This window comes from Sapajus apella, unplaced genomic scaffold, assembly GCF_009761245.1.
Source record: "Sapajus apella isolate SASKATOON/1434 unplaced genomic scaffold, GSC_monkey_1.0 scaffold6, whole genome shotgun sequence".
Taxonomy (NCBI): domain Eukaryota; kingdom Metazoa; phylum Chordata; class Mammalia; order Primates; family Cebidae; genus Sapajus; species Sapajus apella.
The window spans coordinates 4,437,396-4,465,085 of record NW_022436946.1 but is presented as its reverse complement, the minus strand read 5'-3'; the positions used below and the strand labels follow the sequence as shown (position 1 = coordinate 4,465,085).

General features: G+C 36.2%; 1 protein-coding gene across 1 annotated transcript; it reads right to left on the bottom strand.

Moving 5' to 3' along the window:
• Positions 1-7,893: 7,893 nt before the first annotated feature.
• FBXO30 (F-box protein 30) lies at positions 7,894-27,665 on the bottom strand. The gene is made up of 3 exons (XM_032274534.1): positions 27,467-27,665; positions 17,334-19,389; positions 7,894-13,567 (listed from the first exon to the last, which is right to left on the bottom strand). Exons 2-3 carry the CDS (start codon positions 19,371-19,373, stop codon positions 13,364-13,366), a joined length of 2,244 nt encoding a protein of 747 aa, XP_032130425.1. The 5' UTR covers positions 19,374-19,389; positions 27,467-27,665; the 3' UTR covers positions 7,894-13,363.
• Between the last annotated feature and the right edge of the window lie 25 nt (positions 27,666-27,690).

Sequence of the window (27,690 nt, the reverse complement as noted above, 5' to 3'; positions counted from 1 at the left end):
TATTTTCTTGCATGGTTATAGCATAATTTGTTTATTCATTTGCTTACTGATATACATTTGAGGTGTTTTTTTTTTTTTATTTGGAGCTATCAGGAACAAAGCTGCTATATATTTGTATAGTCTTTCTGTGGACATGTTTTTATTCTGTTGAGGAAATACCAAGGAGCAGAGTTGTTGAGTTAGATGGTAAGTATATAGTTATTTTTAAGGGACAGATTACTAAGATGTTGGCCATTCATTGCAATTTGAAATAGTAACATCCATGTGTAAATATCCAATAGATATTTTGAGATATAGATACCTAGAACTATATATCTAGAAATGGCACTCTTTCTTCCATACCCAGGATTCATGGATCCAGGAATCAAGGTGTGGAAATGCGTGTGGCACTATCCACTGGTGAAGAGGGAGACCCAGGCTTCTCAGATCAACTTCCCCTTTGACCATCATGATGAATTTCAATAGAAGAAAAGGTTGACTGACTGGAGCCTCCAGTTTTACCTTCCTATAGGTGACAAGCTAGGCCTTGGGGAAACTCTCCAGAAGGCACTATTTTTACTTAAAACAAGATCAAACCAGAAACTTTTTCACATCTAAGTCCTAACACTGTAAACTGGAACCCTTTCATATATGATTCCTGAAACTGTAAACAAAAACCTTTTCACATGTGAGTCCTAAAACTATGAACCTGAGATTCTTCCACGTGTAACATCTAAAGTATAAGCCTATATAAAGGCTGAACCTCCCTTTGTTAGAGGAGCTTGGCTGTTAGGCAACTATGCCGCCTTGCTCTCGATCGAATAAACCTTCCTCCTGTATTCGGTGTTCGAGAGATCCGTTTTCTGCGGCCGCTCCTGCTACGCTATTACCCCTAGGGATACACTAGCAAAACTTTTGCTTTCCATTTCTACAACTTTGTGCTCTGCTTGCCTGGGTGTTTTAGTTCCAGAGGGATGAATGTTTCTAGCAGAATACATAACAATGTAGTGTATTCTGGATCTAGAAGTTAAGACTGCTATCTAACCACTTTGGACTCTTCATGCTTCTGAGTCAGTAGGAAGAGGGAAGTAACAGTGTTGGCTAGGGTGACTGAGCTGGACTACCAAGGAGAAATTGGACTGCTATTCTACAATGGAGGTAAGGAAGAGTATGTCTGGAATACAAGATATCCCTAAGGGTGTCTCTTAGTATTACCATGCCCTGTGATTAAGGTCAATGGGAAATTATAATAATCCAATGTAGGTAGAGCTACAAATTGCTGAGACCCCACAGGAATAGAGGTTTGGGTTACTCCATCTGGTAAAGAACAATAACCAGCTAAGGTGCTTACTGGAGGCAAAGGGAATACAGAACTGGTAGTAGAATAAAGTAGCCACAAATACCACTGGTATTGTAACCAGTCATGGGCTGGCATTGGTTGCACCACTACAACCATGTGGGCGGTTACAGAAACAAGGGCTGTACAATCCCTATTTTGTTAAAAATAGGTTTGTGGATATATACATATATATGAAACAAGGATCTTTGTTTTCATTGCTTTCTTATCCTTTGTCATGTAACAATACATATATTAGTATAAGTACTGTTAATTTTACATCACAGAATTTTAGTTATGGGATAGCAGAAAAGGAGTAAACATCATTCAAGAACTTTACCTCCTTTTCTGGGGAAAGGATTCGTGAGTTTTGGCTTATGCACAGGATAGCTATATTGTAATTTAGACATTAAGTATGATATAGAGATGTGTGTTAAGTCAACCAACTTAATATGGGTGTTAAGTTGACAAGGGGTGAACATGCGATGATGATTTGGGTCAACTTGACTGGATTAAAGGGTATCCAGGTAGGTAGTATAGAACTACATATCTTCAGTGCTTCAGTAGGCACTAAGCCCATCCCTCTTCTGCTGAAAGGAAATCCCAGGTGTTATAGCATTTGATTAGAATAATTGGACTGCCCTATGTATGTCCATGAAGGTGTTTCCAGTGGAGACTGACATTTTGGTCACTGAAGTAGGGATGATCTGCCCTCAATGTGGATAGGTACCATCTGATCAGCTGGGGTCTTGGATAAAACAAAAACATGGAAGAAGGGTGAATTCTTCTTCTCTCTTCTGGACCTTGGACACCCTTTATCTTCTGCCCTTGGACATCAGATCTCCAGGTTCTCTAGCTTTTGTACTCACAGCCCCCTAGGCTCTCAGGTCTTAAACCTCGTACTGAGAGTTATACCATCAGCTTCCCTTCTTTGGTGGTGAAGTCTTCGAATATGATCCAGGTTATCGGATCTCTTGGTCCTCCAGGCTACTAGATTTCCTGGCTTTCCAGCTTGCAGATAGCCTATCATAGGACTCCCCAACTTCCACAATTGAGTGAGTCAATTTCTCTCGATCGGTTGATCGATAGGTAGGTAGGTAGGCAAATAGATAGATAGATAGGTAGATAGATAGATAGATAGATAGATTTACCTCCTATCAGTTCTGTTGTTTTGGAGAACCCTGACTAAAACACTAGCTTTACAGTTTGAAAAAGAAAAAAGATAATTTTGATTTTGAATTGGCTGTAGTTTTTAATATTCAGGTAGATTGAGTGAAAATTTCCTCAATGTTTATAGATTTAAATAGGTGTGATTCTTCTTGTTCCTATACACATACTCATTTCCAGTGTGACTATCCTGCTCCTTCCATCAAAGGGTATACGGTCTATTTCTCCACCCCATGAATCTGGGTTTGGCCATGTGACTGCTTTGAAAAATGGGACATTAAGAAATCTGATGAGCAGTGGCTTGGAAAGGGGTTGGACATAGGGGCTTCCACTCTTGTTGTTCTTGTTACTGCCCTGTAAATAAGCCCGAGCTAGTCTGATGGATGATGAGAGACACATGGTGTAATCATCCCCATAACTCTGGCCAACAGCCTTCCAACTACCAGATGTGAACAGTGATCTTAGGTCATCTAACTTCTAGCCAATCCATCAGCAGACAATGGACATGAGCCAATTAGGAAGACATCGGCCAAGTCAGGCCAACCAGAAACGCTGAGCCAACCAATCATGAGCTAGTTATATTGTTGTTTAAACAACATATTTTTAGGGTTTCATGTTATGCAGCAAAAGTGAACTAACACAATACTAAATCATTCAATTATTTTTCATGATTAGATTAACAAACATCTACTGAATGCCTTCTGTATTAGTCTGTTTTCATGCTGCTGATAAAGACATACCTGAGACTGGGAAGAAAACTAGGTTTAATGGACTTTCATTTCCATGTGGCTGGGGAAGCCTCACAATCGTGGTGAAGGGCAAGGATGACAAGTCATATCTTAGGTAGATGGCAGCAGGAAAACAGACAACTTGTATGGGGAAATTCCCATTTTTTAAAGCATCATGAGACTTATTCACTGCCACAAGAATAGTATGGGAAAGACCCACACCCATGATTCAATTACCTCCCACTGGGTCCCTCCCACAACATGTGGAAACTGTGGGAGTTACAGTTCAACATGAGATTTGGGTGGGTGGGGACACAGCCTATCCATATTCCACTCCTGGTCCCTCCCAAATCTCATGTCATCACATTTCAAAACCAATCATGCCTTCTCAACCATCCCACATAGTCTTAACTCATTTCAGCATTAACTCAAAAGTTCACAGTCCAAAGTCTCATCGGAGACAAGGCAAGTCCTTTCTATCTATGAGACAGTAAAATCAAAAGGAAGTTTATTACTTCCTGGATAAAATGGGGGTACAGGCATTGGATAAATATACTCATTACAAATGGGAGAAATTGACCAAAACAAAGGTGCTGAAGGCCCCATGCAAGTCCAAAATCAATGGGTCAGTCAAATCTTAAAGCTCCAAAATGGTCTCCTTTGACTCCATGTCTCACATCCAGGTCATACTGATGCAAGAGATGGGTTCCCATGGTCTTGGGCAGCTCTGCCCATGTGGCTTTGCAGGGGCATCTGTCTCCTGGCTGCTTTGCAGGAGAGTCATGGGCTGGCATTGAGTATCTATGGCATTTCCAGGTGCACGGTGCAAGCTGTCAGTGGATCTACCTTTCTGGGATCTGGAAGACAGTGACCCTTTTTCACAGCTCTACTAGGCAGTGCTTCAGTAGGGACTCTGACCACACATTTCCCTTCTGCAGTGCCCTGGCAGAGGTTCTCCATGAGGCCCCTGTCCCTGCAGCAAACTTCTGCCTGGGCATCCAGGTGTTTCTGTACATCATCTGGAATCTAGGCAGAGGTTCCCAAACCTCAATTATTGACTTCTGGGCACCTGCAGGCTCAACACCACATGGAAGCTTCCAAGTCTCATGGTTTGCACCCTCTGAAGTTATGGCCCAAGCTGTACTTTGGCTGCTTTTAGCCATGGCTGAAGTGGCTAGGATGCAGGGCACCAAGCCCTTAGGCGGCACAGAGCAAGGGGACCCTGGGCCTGGCCCATGAAACCATTTTTTTCCTTCCAGGCCACCAGGCCTATGATGGGAGGGGCTGCTGTGAGGACCTCTGACATGACCTGAAGACATTTTCCCCATTGTCTTGGGGATTAATATTCAGCTCCCTATTATTTATGCAAATTTTTGCAGCTGGGTTGAATTTCTCCTCAGAATGGGATTTTCTTTTCTATCACATTGTCAGGCTACAAATTTCCCACTTTTATGCTCTGCTTCCCTTATAAAACTGAATGCCTTTAACCACACCCAAGTCACATATTGAATGTTTTGCTGATTAGAAATTTCTTCTACCAGATACCCTAAATCATCTCTCTCAAGTTTCAAGTTCCACAACCCTTTAGGGCAGGGGCAAAATGCCCCTAGTCTCTTTGATAAAACATAACAAGAGTCGCTTTTGCTGCAGTTTCCAAGAAGTTCCTTGTCTCCGTCTGAGATCACCTCAGCCTGGACTTCATTGTCCATATCATTATCAGCATTTTGGTCAAAGCCATTCTTCAAGTTTCTAGGAAGTTCCAAACTTTCCCACATTTTCCCTTCTTCTTCTGAGCCCTCCAAACTGTTCCAACTTCTTCCTGTCACCCAGTTCCAAAGTTGCTTCCACATTTTTGGGTGTCTTTTTGGTAGCACTCCACTCTACTGGTACCAATTTACTGCATTAGTCCATTTTCAAGCTACTGATAAAAACATACCCAGGACTGGGAAGAAAAATAGGTTTGATGGACTTACAATTCCACGTTGCTGGAGAAGCCTCATAATCATGGTGGAAGGCAAGGAGAAGCAAGTCACGTCTTACATGGATGGCAGCAGACAAAGAGAGAGATCTCACACAGGGAAACCCATTTTTAAAATGACCAGATCTCATGAAACTTATTCACTATCACAAGAATAGCACGGGGAAAGACCTGCCCTCACGATTCAATTACCTCCTACCAGGTCCCTCCTACAACACGTGGAAACTGTAGGAGTTACAATTCAAGACAAGATTTGGTGGAAACACAGCCAAACCATATTACCTTCTGTTTGTAACGCCCTCGGCAAATAACAGAGATGCACAGCCATATAAGATATGGTTTCTACTTAGAGGATCCCATAATTTATACTACTGTATAGATACCAGCAAATAGATAATGGCATTACAGTGTGATTATACTGTAAAACAATATGATTTTAAAACAAAATGAAACCAAGTAGTAGATAAGAGATGATTATCCATTAGATGGTCTAAAAAAAAAAAAGCAGATGAGGTTGGAATTGGGTTTTCACCAATGAACCAGGAAAAGAAGTTAGGGGAGAACATTCTAGACAAAAGAAATAGCATATGTAAAGGATATGAAGTGTTTGAAGGATATGAAGTGTTTGGGAAATAGCAGAAATATAGAGTCCAAAGTGATGGAATAAGAGAAAGCAGATGATCAAGGAAATTCAGGTCAAATAACCTATGTGGCAATAAGTCCTAACTCTTGTAGAAGTATCAAAATATTAAGAAGAAATGACTAAGGTAAAAAATCATAACAAATGTATTAGTGTACGAATTATCACAATTATTACCTTCTTATTTTCTTTGATTTTGGACTATTTTGCAGTATGTAAGTAAAGCTACTGTACTGCTACTTGTCTATGTTTATTACCTTATCAGCCTCATTTTGTTAAGTTCATTTAATTAACTTATTGTTGTTCAACTAGGAGCATACACACCCCTTAATTTGCATATATACCCCTAACTACGTGAGAGGCACAGCTATTTGCAAAGCAATTTAACTTTTTTTTTTTTTTCAATTGTGAATTTTTTTTTTTTTTTAAAGATTGATTCAAACCAACAGTACTAAGCTGGCTCCTTAGAACAATGGAAAATAATTGGTTTAAAGTGACTGGAAAATAGCCCCTTCCCAAAGTCATGAAAGTAGCAACATATTCCTTGAGTAGCAGACTGCTTATGATCATGTGTGCTTTACTGTGCTGAAGAACATCTCTTTAAGATGTTTGGAGAAGAATTATGAGAAGAACAACTTAAAGTGATTCTATGCCTTAAGCCTCCCCTCCTCTGAAACTTGTTCGTTTGTCCATGTGTCTGGCATAATTACTAGATGAAAGAAAAAAAAAAAAAACAAAAAAAGAAATTACCCGTGAAAGTTTAATGCATGAAATAACCTTCCAGAATCAAGCCTACACATTATCTGACATGAGTGTTCAATAAACGTTTGTTGAATGAATGACACACTGACAACCTCAGCTTCCATTTCTCCAAATAATAAAATGAGAAACTAAATGATCATTAGAGTTCCTATCAATCTTAAGATTCAGAAAGTTTCCCCACAAGACAATATCAAAGCATACAAATGTATACATCAGTACAATTTATTTAGTCTTATCTAATACACAGTTGCATTTGTTCTTCAAAAGAAACAACGTATAAAACTATAAAAAATGACCTTGAAAATTATACAAATTTTTTTCAAAGGATGATTTTAAAAACATATCTTTAAAAAGTGTGATTGAGATGTGCCACAAGGAATCATAAATTTCAAAAGATTAAAAAATAAACAATGACACAAAAGTCAATTACTCAGTCACAGAAGTATTAAATATAAGGAAATTTTGATGAATTACAGCTTTATTTCTGCTGCAGTCAGGAGTACTTCTATGATGGGATTCACAAATTTTACCAGAACTTTAAACTGAATAGACTTGTCATGTTACTAATACTATAAATTGATTACAAACCATAGTTTGGGCATTTCACAAACGTTGAGAACACTAGTTTTTGAATTTGGCAACGACTGCAAATACCAAATTCTTTTCTTTTTAATTGTAATAAAATACACATCAAATACTCCACTTTGAAGTACACAATTCAGTGGCATTTTGGCACATTCACAATATTGCACAACTATCCCCACTATCTTGTTCTACAATATTTTCATCAGTCCAAAAGAAAACCCCATACCCATGAAGCACTCACCACCCCCCCAGCAGCCATGAATCTGATTTGTCTCTATGAATTTACCTATTCTGAATATTTCATATAAATGAAATCATATAGTATGTAGCCCTTTTGTGTCTAGCTTCATTCATCTAGGTTTTTTTGTCTCCCCAAAGAATACCATCTTTCTGCATTTAAGATAGCAACAACTATTTATGTAAATCATGAGAAAAGCTAAATTGGAAGCCAAATTACATCTTAAGTAAGTGAATCAGTACAATGATCTTTCAGAATGCAGCTAAAGTTTCCAATACTGACTGGTTTTGAAATGTTGATCAAATGAACACTACTTTAACATTTTAAGTGCAAATAAAAATCTTTAGAATTCATGTCCATTGAATTATTAGCCATTCAGAGCAACTTATATCATGTCACAGCTGTCATGACAAAGCTATTGGAATGTTGTAAGGAGTCAATACTGCTCTATGTTTTATTAGAAATACAGATTTTTAAAAAAAAGTTACAACTGATTAAAGACATCCAGTTGACATAATTATTCATTGGCTAATTTTACTCTTGAGCAGATACAGTGCCCATCATTACTTCCATGGTTTGATTTCTTTCAATCAAATAGCATGGTTAAACCTGAATGCTGATACTTCAGTTAGATTCAGTAATACTTGCCAATATTCAAAGAAAAAAATGAAAAAAAATATTGTTTCTTCATGGGTGAGCTGAAAGAGACTTTAAAACAAGTGTGATCACTTACTTAAATCTAAAACTACTGACCAAAATGACTACATTCAGGGTTACCTCACCAGAAAACTGAAGTCATGGGATAAAGGAGTAATAATGACAATATGGAAGAGGATTTCAACAGAAAAAAAAAAAAAATTCTATGACAGCAGAGGGCAGGACCCCTTTTTTTCAACTTCAGTCTTTCGATTTATTAAAAAATTGTTACTATTCTTATGTCATTAAAATTTATAACTACTACTGAATATTAATATAACGATGTTACTGTTTGACTGGAAGGGGTATTAGAAAGCGAACTCTAGTCAGTTCCTCTGTCAAATAAACAAATATATCAACCTATTGGTCTCACATCTGAGAACCAAATTTTCTAAAAATTTAAATAGAAAAGGTAGAAATTAAATCGGATGAATCTGCCTTTGTTCAGAGCAATTGACCTGATTAATTTGTCTTAAGAGTTCAACACAAATGCAGTTTTATTACTTTCAAACACACGAACTATTAACCACCACAAGAACTAGCTACGTATTAAAAAATCATTTCCTAATATTTGCATGCAAATGGGTTAATAATTTTGTAGATGCTTAAATTTTTACCCAGTATTTGCATTGTCAGTTCGCTTCAGAAATGTTTTCTTCATAGTAAAGGACAGAAGCTTCAGTCCAGCGTATCAAAAAGACTGAGAATTATTTTTAAAAAATGAATTTATATCAAATGAATTTTTACTATATTTCTATAGAGCATGTACACGAATCTTCCTTATAACCCATTTCTTTGTAGTTTATTAATGAAACGTCCCTCTTTACATAATACATTGAAATATGAAACAATCTGAATACAAAATTTCAGTTTTGAAATGCGTTAAGGTAACAAAGTAACTCAAGATGTACTGCCATTAATACGTTTCAAGGTGTATTGGCCAATTATGAAGATTATATATGTCAAATAAATATATGTATAAGCAATTTATGAAAAAAGTTTAATCACACATGCAATAACCTACTTGTAAAATTTAGCAAGAGGCCCTAGTTTTGCCAAGATTTTCAGAGAAACATACCACACACTTTGTTAGTTTGTTTCCTTTTGGTATTGCTCCAAAATGCTTTCCAAAGTAGTAGAAATCAAACATTCTAGGTAATATTTTCCAAATTTCCTTACATCTAAACATCCCTTTCCTTCCTGCATTCGTAAAGTAAAAAAGTGATCCATGTAAGGACACAGTTCTCTCTCAAATATCCCAGTACACTAGTCACTGCCTAAACTTAAGTACCTGTTTTCTCATCCATAAAAATTGAAATTTGAAAGGTTTTATCTCTTGACCTCACTTTAATCTTTTAAATAAAAGGAAATAATTATGTAAAAGATGACTTGAAAAGCAAACCATCTTTCCTCTTCCCTTATTTAGAAAGGACTTCATTACAGTTGATCTTTCCTGAATTCAAACTGCTTTTTTGGAAATCAGATGAATCCTGTCAAACCCTATTATTAAATTATCTTAAATACCATGAAACAAGTCACTGATGAGTTGACAAAGGTATAACTAATATTCTCTGCTTCCTAGGCCTTATGAGCACCTTAAGTAAAACTACTTACAATAACATTTAGATAATCAAACACCTACTAGAAAACTTCTTTCCATCAAGTCTTTGTTCAGAGAATTAGGGCCACTTGCTTCCTTTCTACTGCACTTCTAAACAATCAATTCTGTATAAACTCCAATCACATCACTTTCAACGTGGCATGTCATGCATGAAACAAACACATTTTAAAATATTTGAATACTTTTTCCTTAGGAAAATTTAAAATAAACAAAACTCCATGTCTTTTTAGGTTGGGATGCAAAACATGAAGATAATCTGTTTTGCTTCCAAACACCTAAAACTAGTCAAATCTCCACAGGTAAAACCATTATCAATAATATAAACTACCATACCTTCAAAGGATACGGAAGCTTTGCTGAAAATCTTACTATATTCAAGATTACTAAGATCCCAACATCCAACGTTAAAGGACAGATATTAATAGCACAACACTGATGAGACAGGCAGCACAGGATTAAAGATAAAAAAAGATTCTATACTACCCATAAACAAGAGATCCAATCTTTAATTAAACATCCTACTGAATGGGTTGAAAATATCCCTAAAAACATTTTTGTAGGATTTAATCCAATATTTGTCTACTTCTCTTTGATTATCCTAAAATTTATATATGTTCATAACTCTGCAACCCCTAAACAACAGAATGAGATGACTAGGCTAAATATTACTGCTAATGAACTAAAATTTGCACTGCAATTTACCTTGAACAGAAGAAACACTGGTAAAATACTGGTAAATGTTTAAATACTAGTGAATACTAATTTAAAGAATACAAGTCCAACAACTACAGCACCCAATGTATTTTGTCATATGGCTGTAAAATTGAGACAACATATATAGTTTAACTATTAACATATTACCATTATTCTTAATTTTGGATTGCACATATATTATACACACACACACGTACATACATATATCCACTCCAGTAATACACCAGAGGGTAGCTAGCATGACCTAGGCTTCCTGCTAAGTTTTAATACTTTACTGTGCATTAGAATCACCTGGAGATCTTGTTAAAAGAGAATGCTGGGTTCTACCCCAGAGCTTCTGATTCACTAAGTCTGGAGAGACGCCTAATAATCTGCATTTCTAACAAATTCCCAGGTGTTGCTGTTCCTACTGGTTCAAGGACAACTTTTGGAACCACTTCTGTAAGTGATCTGTGAGTCTCAAAATCTAGTGAAAAAGAGTGAGAGAGGGAGATGAAAGGAAAGGGGGAGGGAGAGAGAGGAAGATTAAGTTAACAGGCAGTATTGGGGAAGGAGGCAGAGGATAAAAGTGAATTCAAGTATTTCCCTCCATCCCGATGTTTGCCTTTTACCTTGCTGTTTAGCAAAGACTAAGGAATCAACAAGGCCTTCTCAAGGTACAATCTATTATGGCAACATACAAACCTTTTCATGCTTAAGAGGCTAAACAGATGGTTTCCATTACAATTTTTAGAGATATAACCATGCTAGAAACTCTTCCACCTTTCAGTGCACCTAGGTGGTTATTACTTTTGACACACTGAAGGATCAGAGAAAGCTAACGAATGAGTTTCTCATCTTTTAAAAAATTAAGGTTCACTAGTAAAACATGGGTGAGCAATGATGATAATCAATAACTACCACAACATGCAGAAAATCCACATTACAGAAACAATATGATTGTGTTGGAATTTGTCAAACAAGTATTAAAATTTTATTTAAACGAAAGTTTTTAAGTTATTGAGCCATATAAAGGGAAAATATTAATTTTATTAGAACTTGAACAAATGTTTCACAAAGAAAACATTTTAACAAAATGGTATGGTGGCATAACAACAACAAAAAAAGAGAGAACAGCAAAATGTGTAAAAGAAATATAAGGTGGAAAAATTGTTAAATATCTCATAATCCAGTGTGGAAATAAGAAGTCTAAATTTAAAAACAATGAATTTTAAAAAGCGTAACAACAAAACAGAAAATGCTTGTGCTATCCTAACCACACATTCTTCAGCAAAACTTTAAAAGGCAGAGTTATATTTTATAGTATTTAATATCTTTTTTCTGTTTTTTTCCCACAGAAATAGAGACTATTCAATCTCACAGTTGAAAAAGAAATTATAAGCACTGAGAAATAAGTATTCTACTATTTAAAATGACAGATGAGGCAAGACAATTGATTAGTCTTTAATGCTGTATACTTCAACTGTACTAAGGACTTGATCCAACCAAAAAAACCTTAAGCTTCAGAACTCTGTAATGCCCAAGGAACGCCTCTGCCTGATTGCTATATATGGGTATCAAGAAGCTAGTACTCATAGAGCACTCTCAGGGACAAATGTAGGAGGAGAGAACACAACAGAGTTTTCACAATTTTAACAAGTAATCTGTCACCATTTCAGACTACCAAATGCTAGAATTTACTTAAGACAAATTATTTAAGTGTATATCCCCACCTTTGCAATTTATTTCTAAATACTGATATATTCATTTTTTTAAACAGACCACATCAAGTTAATAATGTTATAAATCAATTTGAAAACCATAATAAACTATTTCAAAAATAGGGGTATTTTTCCATTATACCTTGATTATTATTCAAATGTGCAATTCTTACTCTCTTGGTGGTGAAGTCTATGGGAAATTAATTTGGAAATGTTTCAAAGAGATTGTCAACCAAGACAGGTTTCTACATGATTGTCATTTTACAAAGATTAACAAATTTCATGTTTCTAAGGTCTTAAAACAACATAGTTGTAATGTTTATAAACATAAAAGGCAAAAATTTAAGTTAAGCCCTTTGCATTCTGAACATTTAAAATTTATACAATATGCCCAATTCAAACTTAAAATGAGGTATATTTTCTTTTAAAACAATAAATACCTAACAAATATGTAATATCATGAACAGTTTCAGATTACAGTAAATTCACAGGCTTGCTTTTTGTTTGCTTGTTTTTGCTTTGACCTGTCATGTAACACACTGCGGTGAGTCTTTGGATGTGGCATCTAACAAAAAAGAAAGCTGCACATGGTCACTCTCTGTGTTGAGCTCTCAGTACATGAGATGAAAACATCTTTGTAGATTATTTTTAAAACATGATAAACTGCATTACCAAACTTTAGTTATGATTTTACATATGTAAGTACATATGAGAGATCATCTGAGCATTAACAACTGTATAAGGGAAGCACTAAAAGACAAAAACATTATAATGATCTTATGGCAGTGCTTAAGAAATTGAGAATGTTTTTATATGAAAAACTTGTGCTGTAAAAAATCTGAATCAAAGTTTTGCTTTCTGACTGCATGGGTTGCAACCCACAGAAAACAAGGAATAAATTGGTCAAGATTTTGTTAGTTTAAGATGCAAAAATTTAAGAACCAAAATATGCACACCATTGAAAATACTAATTCTTAAAATTATGTAGCTAATAATTAAATCACCCTGTCCAGCAAGTTCCAATTTCACACATTTCAAACATTAAGGCAACTTTTTCCAACTAAACAGTACTTTATAAAAATAGATGTTACTCCAAAACATTATATACAGTGACAATAAATTTAGCTAGTTGTAATATTTAATACATTAATAAGGTTTCACATATTACAAAGAAATTATACTAGATGCTTGCACGTATGTGCAAGTAAAATTACAACCCTTAAAGTACAGGTTTTAAAACTGAGCGTAGTGAACGTCCTTCTTTAGTGAGTTCTCGTGTCACACACATACATGGCAATGGGATTGCTTCCTCCCGTTTCTCGACAACATTATAACTGCATTTCTTCAGGTGGTCAGCCATGCTTAGGATGTCAGCAAATTTCCATTCATTAACAGAACAAAATGCAGTACTAAATCGCCATACCTACAAGAAAATTCTACTTTAGATTTAAACAAGTCAGTTTTTAGAGAATTAAAAAACACTTTTTGCTCCTACTGCATACATTTCTACTGTTATAGAAGCATCCAATATAAAATTTCAAGTAGCTATAAAATAAAAATTGGCAAATCCTTTTGAATGCAAATATGTCTGTCAAAAAATTATAAGGTAAATCACTTCTATGACATTATGACTTCAATAAACTTAAAAACTGTAACAAAAAACCAAAACTCAGTATTAAAAATTACACCAATCTGGCTTGCTAAATGATTTTTATAAAATCAAAACTGCACAAATTCAGAGCCATTTCCTAAAGTTTATATGCTGCACACTATTCCTTCATACTCTCCAACTGGCTATCTAGAACTCTGGAGATACTGACAATACAAGTGTTATTAAATTTTTTCTCCAGGTTTTTCTTTCCCATTCCTATTTACACTATATGTACTAAAAATACCGGTAAGTTTATTTTTCTGCTGTTCACAAGTACTAAAGGTACATAGTAAGATTCAAGAACATAGGTACTTCAATTTATTCAAAATGGTTCTGAAAATTTATATAAAAATAATATTTGTAAAATGGATCCTATTTTAGTCCGTATCATTGTAAAGCATGCTTCTAGGCAAAATACTCACCTGCCATCCCTATTCATGTCTGTAGCTAAAAATACAGGCTAAAGTAGCCCTTTTGTTCACTAAACAGCTCCAGGCCATGAAATACCGTCAAAACATTATGAGATTTTTTATGATTTTTATTTTTTATTTTTATTTTTTTTAGCTCATCAGCTATCATTATTTTATCTGTGGCCCAGGACAATTCTTCTACCATTGTGGCCCAGAGAAGCCAACAGATTGGACATCCCTGCTTTAGAAAGTGGCAGATTTGAGAAAAACCCTTAGCATTTATTACTTCTCAGGAAAGCACGGTAATGTCTTCTTGGGGTGGCTAGATGTCTTTGAATTTTGTGGAAACACAATTATTTTTCAACTAGCTATAGAAAATCCCCATTGTTCAGCACAGGTAGTCCCTATACTCCTTAGGGTTATGATCCATTATCCTTTATGGAGTAATTTCCCAGGAGTCAGTGAAGGTCTAGTGATAGTATAGATGTCAATAGCCTCTCTTACCATTCCCCAAGAAAACTCCTAATTCCAAAGCTACAAAAGGAATTAGGAATTTTCTTTAAGCTTTGGCAGATGAAATAGCTGAAAGATTCAATGTTGACAGGCAGCCTCTCTACTTCCATACAACTGAGAGTCTGGTGAAACAAATTCAGGAAAAGCAGGCAAAAGAAAACATATGACTCCCACCTGCTTATGACAAGGTTTCTTAGTAACGGATCCATCTTTCATTCAAGTATACATCAAGTATTTACTTAGTGCCTATGACATAGTAGGTGCTATGCAAGGAAGTATTTTGGTTTCCCAAGAATTCCACTTCTCAAGGAATTTGCAGTCTAGAGACTAAAACTGACAATTCATCAATCAATTTCAAAACAGCACAGTGAATGCTTTAGCAGAGGTATATAATGGAGCACCACAGGAACACAGAGCAGTGCAACTCTCAGAAGGCTTCAGGGTGGGGGTCCCAAGAAGCTGTCATCAGGAAGTAAAGCCTGAGAGTAAGCAGGACATAGCAAGAAGATGATGATCACAAGATCAAGAAACTGGTTTCCTAAGTCAATTAGCTGGCCAGAATACTTAACCTCTGTTTCTTTGTCTGTAAAATGGGGACAGTGGATTATATAAGTTAATATAAGTAAAATACGAATGCATACTGAGTAGCATATTCCAGGTGTTCAAGTGTGAGAATTAGGGACAGCATATTTGAAGGACTTAACCTAAGAAAAAACATCTGGGAACTGTAAGTAAATCAATGTGGTTACAGTATAAAATGACAGGAGGAAAGTGAAAAGATAAAGATGAGATTATGAAAAGTCTTAATATGTTTTATTAAGGAGCTGGGCTCTATGGGTGATGAACAAATATTAAAGAAGTTTTTAAGCACTGCGGTGACAGTGTAAGAATTGTATTTAAGAAAATACACATCACATTAGCTCTTGTGTAGAGAATATATTGGAGAGGGGCCCAACTGGAAGTAGGAATCCAGTTAGGAGGAAGCTGCTGTTGTAGTCCAGGAGACAACTAAAGTTGGGACTGAACTTGGGAAATGGCAGTGAAAACAGAGAAGCAAACCCGAGAGGTATGAAAAAAAGAAAATGAAACAGGACTTCGTGATTATCTGAAAAAAAAAATAAAGGGAGGAGAAAAAGCAGTCAGCTTAACTTCTAAATTCCTAGTTTAGAAAACTTGGTGATGATGGTGCCACTTTCTCATACTAAGAGGGGGAAGAGTGGAGTAGGTTGGATTTGTTGAGTTTGAGGAGGCTGTAGGGTAATCAAGTGAAAATGTCCAGTAGATGCATGTATATACTGGTTGGGAGTTCAGTGAAACAAATGGCCAGGATACAGATGTGTGAGTAATGTGTACATATGATGGTGAGTTACATTTGAAGAATAGGTGAGATTTTCTGCAGGAATGATTATAGTATCCCCACCCCCCAAACAATTTCACTCCATATGTCAATAATAGTAGGCAAAGATAAACAGAGGCCATACTAAGACTGTTCCGTCGCAAAGGGAAGAAAAGATATGAAATCATATGAAAAACAAAAATACACACAAACACAAGCAGTAGAAACTTTCTGCCATCAGAAATTTCCTTTTGGAAAAAAAATCATAAAACAATTTGTGTGATCATTTATTGGTCAAAGCCTCAGGAAAACCAAGTAGATGTAGAATTCTGGAAAATTAGTGCAATGGATGAAAGAAAACCTAAAGGTGCTATGAATAAGGTAACCAGAGTTTGAACGCTGTGCAACTAAATGTAAAGTTTATCACAAATGTTTCCACTTTATAAAATGGAAAAGTTTCATATAAGTGTTCTAAAAGTTTAAAAAAAAAAAACCTTCAATCAAAGATATCTGTAATACCTTCCAGTTCCTACTGAGAAGTGCCAAATAGAAGCTGAGCAAAAGTAGGCTATCACAGAAGGAAAATGGTGTAGCCTGGGTTTGCTTAGGTCTGCCTAAATCTCTAGCTCAAGTTTCCCATGCAGAATACATCACTCCTTTGGACTCTACTAAACCGAGTCCTCACCCACAATATCAAATTCTACTGCCCTCCTCTTTTCTCAGACTGGCCTAACATATTTCCTCATTTATCCGTTTGTTTCTTATTCTCCATATACTTCTCTGCTTACTTTAATATATGACGATAGTAGTAGTTATAACTTTTCTCACCTCTTGCTATTTAGATTATACCTGAAACAACCAAATCCTAGGAACAAAATTGCCATAGAATGGAGAGACTATCAAGAGGGGAGAAAACCCTCTCCTTGCTTCCTCTATTATCTTATGGCGAAAATGTTTCAGGTGGAGTCCAAATTAGAAGATGATAACATGGACCCAAACAAAGAGTTGCTATAGAAACGTCGAGAAACGTAAGTGGTCTCTGCCATATTAGATTATAAGCTAGTTCTAGGAAATCAGTAGTAAAGCTATAAATATGGAAAACAATTCTAATTATCATAGTTCATGATTCATTACCATTAAAACAAAGTCTGTCATCATATTGATTTAGTAAGTCTTAGGGAATGGTGAATTTCTCAACAAGATATTAATTGTATTAATTCAGCAGCATTATTAAAAGTCTCTTTATGTCAAATAAGAGGTTGATAAAGATTAAACTAACCTTTTCTTTTATCTGCCATGATGAATTTCCTTCTGGATACTTCCTTTTCCCCCACTGCAGTATGACCATGCCACGAGACTGTAGCAGGCTGCCACACACATCCCTCATTAACTTGGATACACATGAGAGCTGGCATAAACTGAAGCCATCAAGAAAGCCTGCAATATGCTGCAGGACCTCAAAAGGAAGACTACTTAGATGGTCACTATGTAATCCCAATACACAGTTTCTAGCAGGCTCTACTAATACTGTAGATACACATGGCTGAACTCCAAATGACCTCAAATGGCGGTCATGGATAATCTTCGCTCCTTGTATTGATGGACAAAATCTACGCTGAGAATAGGTACATCCATAGTATGCTAAAGGGCACCTCTGTTCCATCCAGCCATTGAGTCCAGCATGAATGTCACCATGCACATTCTTAAAATGGGAAGAAAATTCTTTCCTTCTAAATAACTGTCCACACACAAAGGTAAACATTGAACGCTGCTTGGGTTGGTATCTAGCGACACATTCCAATACTAAATCCAGCCCAAGTGTCTGAAATGGACTTGGATTTGAAAGCTGTGGATTGGCATGATCACAAGCTGAAGCTGAAGCTATTTCCCCAACCATTGTATTTGTAGCTAATATTGCAGATGGAAGTGAAAAAGTCTGAGTCCCAAAGTCAATGTGATAAACATCAACCATGCGGCTATCAGATATACCCCTCCCTCCTGGAGAATCTCCTAGACAAAACAGCAATGCTGCTGTGATCAGATCTATTCCTTGGAGGCCCATGGGATCTTCTGCAACTTCCAAATCTGATGTATCTACTGCTTTATCTTCCTTTGGTTTAGACCAACATGAACTAGAAAGAAAATTGAATGAAGGAGCAGAACTGAAAGATAAGACATCCATATTCTTCAAGTCCCCTAAGTCTACGTTTTTCCAACACAATTCACCTTCATCCTCATCATCGGGTATAAGGATATGCTGAACTGTGCCATTAAGCAAAGCATTGGATGGTATTACTTCCCTAAGTTGTGCTGCTGCCACAAGTGAGCTGGAAGGTTTTGAAGTGCCATCTGATGCCACACAGGCTCCATTTGTTAAGTTACTTTGTTTTGAATCACCATGTAAATTATGATTCTGGTCTATGACCTGTGCACATATATTTTTCAAAGGAAAGCCATTACAAAGAGCAGAAGTGTCACAAGAACTTGTATTCAGGTCACATAATAAATCACTGGAACCATTTTGTTCAGACTGGGCATTCTGACTTGTGTCATTGTGGTCAATTCCACCTACTGCTCCTATCTCCTCCTCATAAAGATGATCTTGGTCTTTCAAGTTTTGATCCTGTAAGCTTTCTCTTGCATTTTGCTCTTTACCCATTTCATCTGGGGAAGCACAGACACTTGTATTTAAAATGCCAATGTCTCTTGTAGCAGTATTCAGGATATCCAAAGCAGCAGCCAAACTTCTGGTTGTTTCTACAGTAGCTTGATAGAGTGCACCATAAGATTCTTCATCAACAGACACCAAACCATTAGTATGTGGTATTTCTGGGACACTTGATTTAACTGAGATTTGTTCTCTAGGTTTGGAAACTTTATCAGTTGCTTTTGACATCATGGTGGCTACTTTGAGAGATTCTAAGAGCATTCTTTGGTCTTGAAGAGCCAAGGCCATATCTAACTGTGCCACTTCATCAACATCTCTGCTTAGATTTTCATATGATTTTCGGTCTGCATAACTAACTGGCCATCGGTTCCATTCCATAGTACAGCACACCACACTTGCAGGACACATTTCTAGATGTTCAGCAACTTTATTTCGGGCCATGGTAAAAGGACATCCAAAGTCACTATTTAAGCAAGGCACTCGTTCAAATGGACATAAAAGTCGATGCTCATCGGCTTTACAAGAGTGGAAAATGGCACCACAAACCAATGGACAACCAATCAAATCACAGGAAATCCCAGGCTCTGGTCTGGTCATACACCGTCTACTGACACAATTCACACAATGTGAATGCTGCAGCTCCTCCTCCATAATGGCCAGTCCAGCTCTGGTCAATGAAATGGAAAAAGATAAGGAGTTAGCCAAAAAATGGTTGATTTTTCAAAATTATTTAATAATTAAATCCCTAATGTATCTAATATCTTGATTTATTTTAGGATGATGTATATAAAATAAACATACTTAACTAGTTAATTTTATATATAATCAACGTCTTGAAAGGATGTAAGCATTCAATACTGTAGAATGTCATAAAGACTAATATTTTTGTAACAATATGCCTAAAAGGGCAAAAGTGTCAAATTATACTACTTAAATTCTAATACTGTGCATTATATAATGTTAATAACAAGTTAATGTATATTGTAACTTTTAGATTTCAGAGTGTTTTCACTTTTACCTTTCTAATTTCAACTCAACTAATTTTGATGTATACCACATTTCAGAGATCTTACATTGCTAAAAGAGAACCTGAATTTTATGAATATACTTAATCAAAACTTTTAGAAGTTTTCTTTTTATTCCTTCTAAATGAATTCATTTAAGATTTCATCTATTGATCGATCCCTCCTCCTATATATGCCTTAATAAATTCTGCAACAAATCAAGTCTTAATTAGAACATACAAAAAATTTATCCAGAAAATAAAAGTTCTAGCTCAAGCTTTGTGGCATGGGCACATCACTTACTTTTGAGGTTCACATTCATTCATTAAATGCCTATTTATTATTTAACTATTATGTACCAGGCACTGTGTTTGGTGCAGCAATTAAAGAGTTCACATTTTTACAACTGGAAGTCACTGAGAATTTTAAGCAGAGAAATAGTTCTATAAAATAACATGAACAGATTACAGATGTCTAATGGTCTTTCTTGAAAATTTGCATTGTAAGTTTTACAAAGAAAAGTTTTATATCAAAAGTAAAAGTATAAGCATAATATATTGATTTAATTATAATTATTGTGCTCATTCAATGTATTTTTAGTATAATCAACTCCTTTATTGGAGTGTTTCCTATTCACAATAAAATCTTTAAAAGATTATTTAATCTTTAAAAACTGAAATAATAGTCACGGTGGCTCAAACCTGTAATCCCAGCATGTTGAGAGGCCAAGATAGGAGAATCATTTGAGGCCAGGAGTTCAAAATCAGCCTGGACAACATAGCGAGACACTGTCTCTACAAAACAAAAGCTAAAAAATTAGGCATGGTGACATGTGCCCATAGTCCCAGTTACTCGGGAGGCTATGGCAGGAAGCTCAATTGAGCCCAGGAGACTGAGGCTGCACTAAGCCATGACTGTGCACCCCTGCATTCCAGCCTGGGTGACAGAGTGAAACTCAATCTCAAAAAATAATAATTGAAATAATAACATAATGGCCCCCCCCCCGTTTTGCCACCATTTTTTTTTTCTTACCCAGTCAAACTTTCTGAAGAAAAGCTAAAAACCACCAAAAATCTTCTAATCTCCTATATATCCATTAACTCTCTATTCTGGTTCTGTTTTTACTACACCTTTTAAAACCGCTCTACTGAGAACCGCAATACTACATCTGGAGGACGTATTTTTTCAGACCCTATCTTCCTTGGCCATTATATCGTGATAATAACCAATCCTTTGTTTTTGGACTATTAAATCTTACTTTTCATGTCACTCCAGTCTTCCTCCTACCCTTAGTCTTCTTAGCTATTACTTAATAATAATTACTTAAAGATTGCATTTCTTCAGGGCTCATGTCATTTTTTGCTTATTCTGTACATTCTCCCTAGATGCTCTCATCTTCTCAAAACGTTTCAATTACCACACCTATGCTGAAAATCCATCTATACATCCTGCCCAGATTCCTCTTCCAAATTCTAGCTCTCCACAATGAATTACTTATGATATATTTCTACTTGTATATGGCACTGGCAACTCAGCTCAACTTTTCCAAAATTAAATTACATTATACTAGGCAGTAATTTTCTGGATAGGAAGGTGATTCTTATCCTGTTTTCTTCACCTCAGTGCATAAGAGATTGTTAACTCTCTAACATATTTTTCCATAAAATTTTTCTTGGCTCCAGGTAGCTAATTATTCAATCGTCAATTGCTATTATCTTTTTTTTTTAAAGATGGAGTCTTGCTCTGTCACCCAGGCTAGAGTGCAGTGGCGTGATCTCAGCTCACTGCAACCTCCGCCTCCTGAGTTCAAGTGATTCTCCTGCCTCAGTCAGTCTCCTGAGTAGCTGAAATTACAGAGACGGCGAATTTTTTATAGTTTTAGTAGAGAGGGGGTTTCACCGCGTTAGCCAGAGGTGGTCTCAATCTCCTGACCTCATGATCACCCACCTTGGCCTCCCAAAATGCTGGGATTACAGGCATGAGCCACTGCACCTGGCTGCCATTATCTTTTTCTCAGTTGAGGCACAAGTTTTCTCAAACTAGAATAACAAAACTGTACCTAAATCATCATCAATAGAGCTTCTCTTGATTCAGTAGAAAAGTTCCAAGATGATATTATGGTGTTCAATAATGTCAAAGAAATGACAAGGTACACATTCAACATCAAACTGTATTTTTAAAAATTGTGTTAAATGTCACAAATTATGAGTTAAATACTTTTAAATGTTTCTCTTCATAAATTTAGATAAGTATAAAACTATAAAAATAGACATACTAAAATAGTCATATAGAAGTAAAAGATTAACGACAAACATTTGTATGTTAAACCAGACATTTAAAGAAAAATTTTATTAAGAATTAAAACAAATCTTACTGAGTGATTAGATAGTGAAAACAGCTGTAGCTTTCTTATTTTGCAAGAACCAGACTGAGCTGATGTCACATGATAACGTTTACAAGCTTGACTATTACTAAGGGAGAAACCTAAAAATACAAGCAGTTTCAACTAAGTAACCAGTGCTCTCAGAACTTTTAGGGACACTTCATGTTACCGTACACACCATCACATGACACCAACAGGCAAAACACATCTTAAAAACATCACTTAATTCAAAAGCATTTAAAATAGCAACTGCTTGAAACAGGGTCTGAGTTAAAGACAGAAACAGCAATAATTTTCAAAGGTAGAAGGAAAGTAGTCAAGCTTCAAATAGTCTATTTTACACTATCCAATCCCCTTTGAATAAGGTTTAAAAAAGGCATCCATAGCAACAAGTTCATAATATTTATTATTTACTGAAGCAGATTTAGAAAGAAGGAATAAAGAAGAGAGAACAGTAATTATGTACCTATTTTATCCTTCTTTACACATCTTTATAACAACCTGGAGGAAACTGAGGTTCAGAAAGAGTAAGTGATTTGCCCAAGGTCATCTACCTAGTAAGTGGCAGAACTAGGACTCTATGTTCTAGTTCTACGTCTGATCAACATCCATGGACAATAGCAGGTATGTTTATGTATAAAAGTTTAAGAAAATAGGGCAGCACTCTGTAACTGGTGATCCAATCTTAAGATGTTATGTGAGGAATGGAGATTACACAACTTTGCTTGTAGTTTATCCCAACACTTCATCACTCCTGTGGTCAAGAAAGTCTTTTGGTCCCTTCTAATTATAATAGCATTTTACTCTGCTTTGAATGTATGTTTTAAATTATTTGAAGAATAATTTACATTGATAATGCTCAGTGTAAGTGTATGGAATATCATTACATTACTAAATTTAACAATTCTTAAAATAGCCATACAAATGAGAAGTCAAGTTCAATTCCATTTTCCTGATAACTATATTAAGAAAATAGAAAATACAGTAGTCAATAACAAAAGAGTATTCTGGAAAAAGAATCCTCAGCTTCAGAATTTAAAACTCTCCTAGATTCATCCTCCTCCTAATCAAGACCACTACTATCAAATTAAACATGCCTTTAAATTTGCAATTGCTTGTAAATCCTGTAAAATGGGTTTAAAAACATCAACTCCTTATTTATTGGTTGAACAGTGACACAGCAGACAGTAGAAAACAACTAACATCTCTATTAATTTACACTTGAATTTAAATTACTGGAAAAGTTTCACTGGACCAGAAAATATTCATAAATCATGAAATGCTTTCAATTTTCTCTAACAGAAGTTCTTTGCCAACTTATACTCTGTGGCTGACAAGCAATCCATAAAAATAGTTTTAAGATATGGCATTTTTCCCATATAATGAAATGAGATCTTGTCATTAAAGGCATAAATATATTGCCCTCAGAAAATTATTTGTTTTTTCAAATTCATTAAAATATATAAAGAGATAAGTAGATATAAAGAATTGTAAATTAGCATGATTTTAAAATATGCTAAGAGTCCTCTAATGTATTCAAAACAGCCTGCTGCCTCAGGGCTGTTCCTAATGTCTGCCTCTACCTCTGACACACAGATACACACACACACATCCCTTTCCCTCCTCACATGCCCTGCTGCCTCAACCCTAAGTCTCGGCGTGTTACTTTTCCACATACCCCAAAGACAAGGTATGGATCCCATATTGTGTATACTCATTACACACTCCATTTTTCCTTGGTAATACTAGTGTAACTAAGTAAATCATCATTCTGTTTACTATCTACTTCCACTGGAAAACTATAAGCTCCATGAAGGTCAGAATCATCTCTGTCTCATTCATCCTTATGTTCCCTACATTCAAAATTGTGCCTCAGTTAGAGGCTTATTTGTGTTACATACACAAAGAATTATAATACAAGAAAATAATGAAATGGATTCCAAAACAAATGATATTCTTCATTTCATGGAAAACTATATATTCCACATAAAAATACAGCCTTACAGATCTGGCATCAATCAAACTGAATCAAAATTACTTCATTGTACTGGCCATAAAAAGTCAATAGTACTCCCAACATTTGTTGAGCACGTTAAGTAATATGTTCCAGGCACTATGTATGGAGTAAGACAAATCATCTATCAAAAAAGCAAATCAAAGAAAATTAGTTTTAACCTTCCATTGTTTTAAAATCTTTAATAATAATAATAGAAGAATCAGGAGGAAACATTTACCTTATATTTATCAAATATTTTAATTCCCTAATCAACCCTGAAGACCAATTACCGGGAAAAAAAAGAATATAGAAGCAGTGGGTTTAAAAAGAAAGGCAGGGGTTAAGGTTTGCACAAAGGTACCTGAATAGGGTAGAGAATGAGAAAAAGAAGTTCAAAACAGGAAGTGCTATCAGCCTACAGCTTAGTATTATAAGTAATATGGTATTAGATGAAATATACTTATAACAGTTACATACTATTCCAATGTAAGTCTGATATAAAACTATAGACAGATTTGTTCAATTAATTAACCATTATTACAAGTCCACAAATGAAATTTCAAATTTGAAGAATAATTTGCATGGATAATGCTCAGTATAAGTGTATGGAACAACATTACATTACTAAATTTAACAATTTATAAATTTAGCAATAAGTTATAAACCCTTGCAATGCAAATCTCATTCTTTGTAAAGTCTCAATCTTTGTATAGCACCTCTGCTGACTAATCTGTTTATCAGGTGCACTCAGCTTTATAATAATAAATCTATACCTCAGTTAGGCATCTTATCTTACTGTTTAAAAAGAGGTGGGGTGGGGGGTGGTGGTTAGACAAGATCAAAAATACATTATCCTTAAATTCCCAACTAGCTTTCAGTTCCAAATGGCTAAATGGATTACAATATATACATTCTTTTATTAAACTTTCATTCTTTTTATTTATAAAATGAATGACCTAATTATACAGAAATTTTTTTAAGTTTTATTGTTCCAGATATAATATAATCAAAACATATATCTTCCATTTCTAAATATGGTCATGGTCATGAGTAGCTTATTCGAAAGTGAAGTCTAACTACTTTCAATGTTATCCACTAAATAAGCAAGTGAAATCATCATAGACTTACATGGGAAATTTAAATAGTTTTAATAAATACTTAATACTTGGACTATAATCTATTTGAGTTGATACTCAGACAAAAATAATCCACCCAAATGGCAGAACTCAGTTTATTAAAACAGGTAACATGTCATTGGAAAATGGGCCTCCAAGAAGTCTCAACTTTGTGACCTTGAGGCAATTACTGTACTCCGCAAACAATCTAGAACTTTATAAAGATTGTTTACAATTATGAGTGTGTCCAATAGGATCTAAACATGTCTCAGAAACCAGAGATACTTCAATTTGCACAACAGCCACACTTAAATAATCAAAAATGTGGAGTAATTATTTTGAAGAGGTAATTTATTAAATGCAATCATATGAGGAACTACCTAGTAATAACATTACCCATGCTTTAAAAAAAGTTTGTTTTTTTTTCATGAAAGATTTTCACAGACTGGGTTTTAACTGAGGTACACCTGTCTGTATCTAACATCTAGCTACTTAAAATACAGAAGCAACTTGTCTAAGGCCAATCTCATGTATTTCATCACACTGAATTTGAATTTATATTTTACATAGCATTTGAATTGTTTAATGTCAACAAATTTTATAAATACAATGACATTCCATAGTATGTACTAATTCCTTTTATCAAATAAGCAGTCTTAGCAACTCAATTAAAAAATTTATCCAAAATCATACAGAATAGCAAAGGGCTTATCCATTAAAATATTCTCATCTTAGAAACATGTTATATCAAACACTAAACATTAACCAATGCCTATTTTGGTGACCTTAAAGTACCTCTGTATACACGTTATCATTACTTATATAATATTGCTTTTTAATGGTATATTAAAGACACTTTTTAGAAGAAGTCTCCCAATGTTAGACCGGGAGAAATACTGGATTGAAATTAAATACCTAGTACACTTGGAATACATTAAAGTTTGCCTATACTGGAAACTTCAGTTCTCTTACAGCATTCATGAAACTCCACCATTTCCAGAATTGAAAAACAAAAAAGTTATGTCACGGCATTAAAGTACTAGGTAAAAACAAACTAGGAAATAAAAAAGTTAGCAAAACACAATGTTATCCCCAATTACACTACTGTAATGAGAAACAGTGACTAAGCATGAAGAAGAGTGATTCAGCGGAAACCGCATACTGAAATCTAACCCTCTGAAAAATCCTAAAGGTTTATTTCATGCTACTCTTTTCCTTTTGCCATTTCAACAATTTGACTGCTTTAGAAAAACTTGTTATGAGCAAATGCAAGACCTGTTAATATAATTTACATAGGTCTCTAAAGAACAAACACTATTGAAACTTAGCAAACAGAAATTAAAATTTACAGTTTGGGATTTTGTATTAAAAGAGTTTTAAATTAACCTACACCTATATCAGAATGCCCACAAATAACTCCATCTTGGATCAGAGTCAACGAAGTAATCATGAAATAAAAGGTCAATTCGTTCCCAAGCAACTTTTATCTGGGACTTACGACAGGGCTCAAAAAGAAAAACAAGAGAAAGTTAGAGGGAAGTGGAGTACGTCCGAACCACGGTAAACACACATTGTTCTGCCTGTTTGACTCTATACTTCCAAATACACCCGTTAAAAACATACTGGCAGATTACTCTGAATTCAGCACGCGCTCTACAAACCCGTTCCAGGCAAAGTACTTCCAAGGCGCAGGACACACACAACCTCAGGTCTGCAAAATAAGGAAGTTTCCCTTTAATAGGCTAAGATCCTCTCACTTCCATGAATGGAAAAGTTACCAACTTTGCTCATCCCGTGCAGACTGTGGACGATGCTTCCCCAGTCTCTTTAACCCGTTTGTCCCCAAAGAACCCAAGTTTTTAAAAGCCAGACGGAACGAGAAGCTTAAGGTTCCCTAAGTTTAACTCCTTCGGCCCTTTACACAGACATACAAACTGGGGGGACACGGAGGTCGGTGCCCTAGGGCTTGGGTCGCCATTTGCTGACCTCACGGCTAGCCCGGCAGGCGGCCGCGCGGACAGCAGCGCGGCGGACGCCCAGTCAGCACACCCGGACTGCCGACCCGGGACGCAAACTGACAGGGGTCTGCCGCCTTTCCTCCGCTCCAGGCCGGGCCCGCCGACCCCACGGCCGCCAGCGCCGGCGCCTCGGTCCCGGTGGCGGGCCTCACACTGGCCGGCCACCGCCTCCATTCCCGCCGCAGCGCGGACGCCGCCGGCCTCCCCTGCGGGCCTTCCGACACTTACCGGCCGGCGCGGCCGAACCGCGGCCCAGGCCCTAGCTGCCCTGGCCGCCGTGCCCAGCTGGCTCCGCTCTGTCCGGACGACGCTCCGTGCCCCACACAGCCGTCCGGACTACCTCCTCCGCCCCTATCCCCGAGTCGAGCCGCCGCCTTTTCTCCTCTCCTGCCGGCCTACTCCAGAGGCAGCCACCCTCCACGCGCGCCCCGCCCCGCTGCGCCCCGCCCACC

Excerpts from the sequence above, each read along its gene's own strand:
- FBXO30 (XM_032274534.1), bottom strand. The coding sequence starts at position 19,373 with ATGGAGGAGGAGCTGCAGCATTCACATTGTGTGAATTGTGTCAGTAGA. Across the intron at positions 13,568-17,333 it reads CATGGCAGATAAAAGAAAAG|GTATGGCGATTTAGTACTGC; the intron begins GTTAGTTTAATC and ends ATTTTCTTGTAG.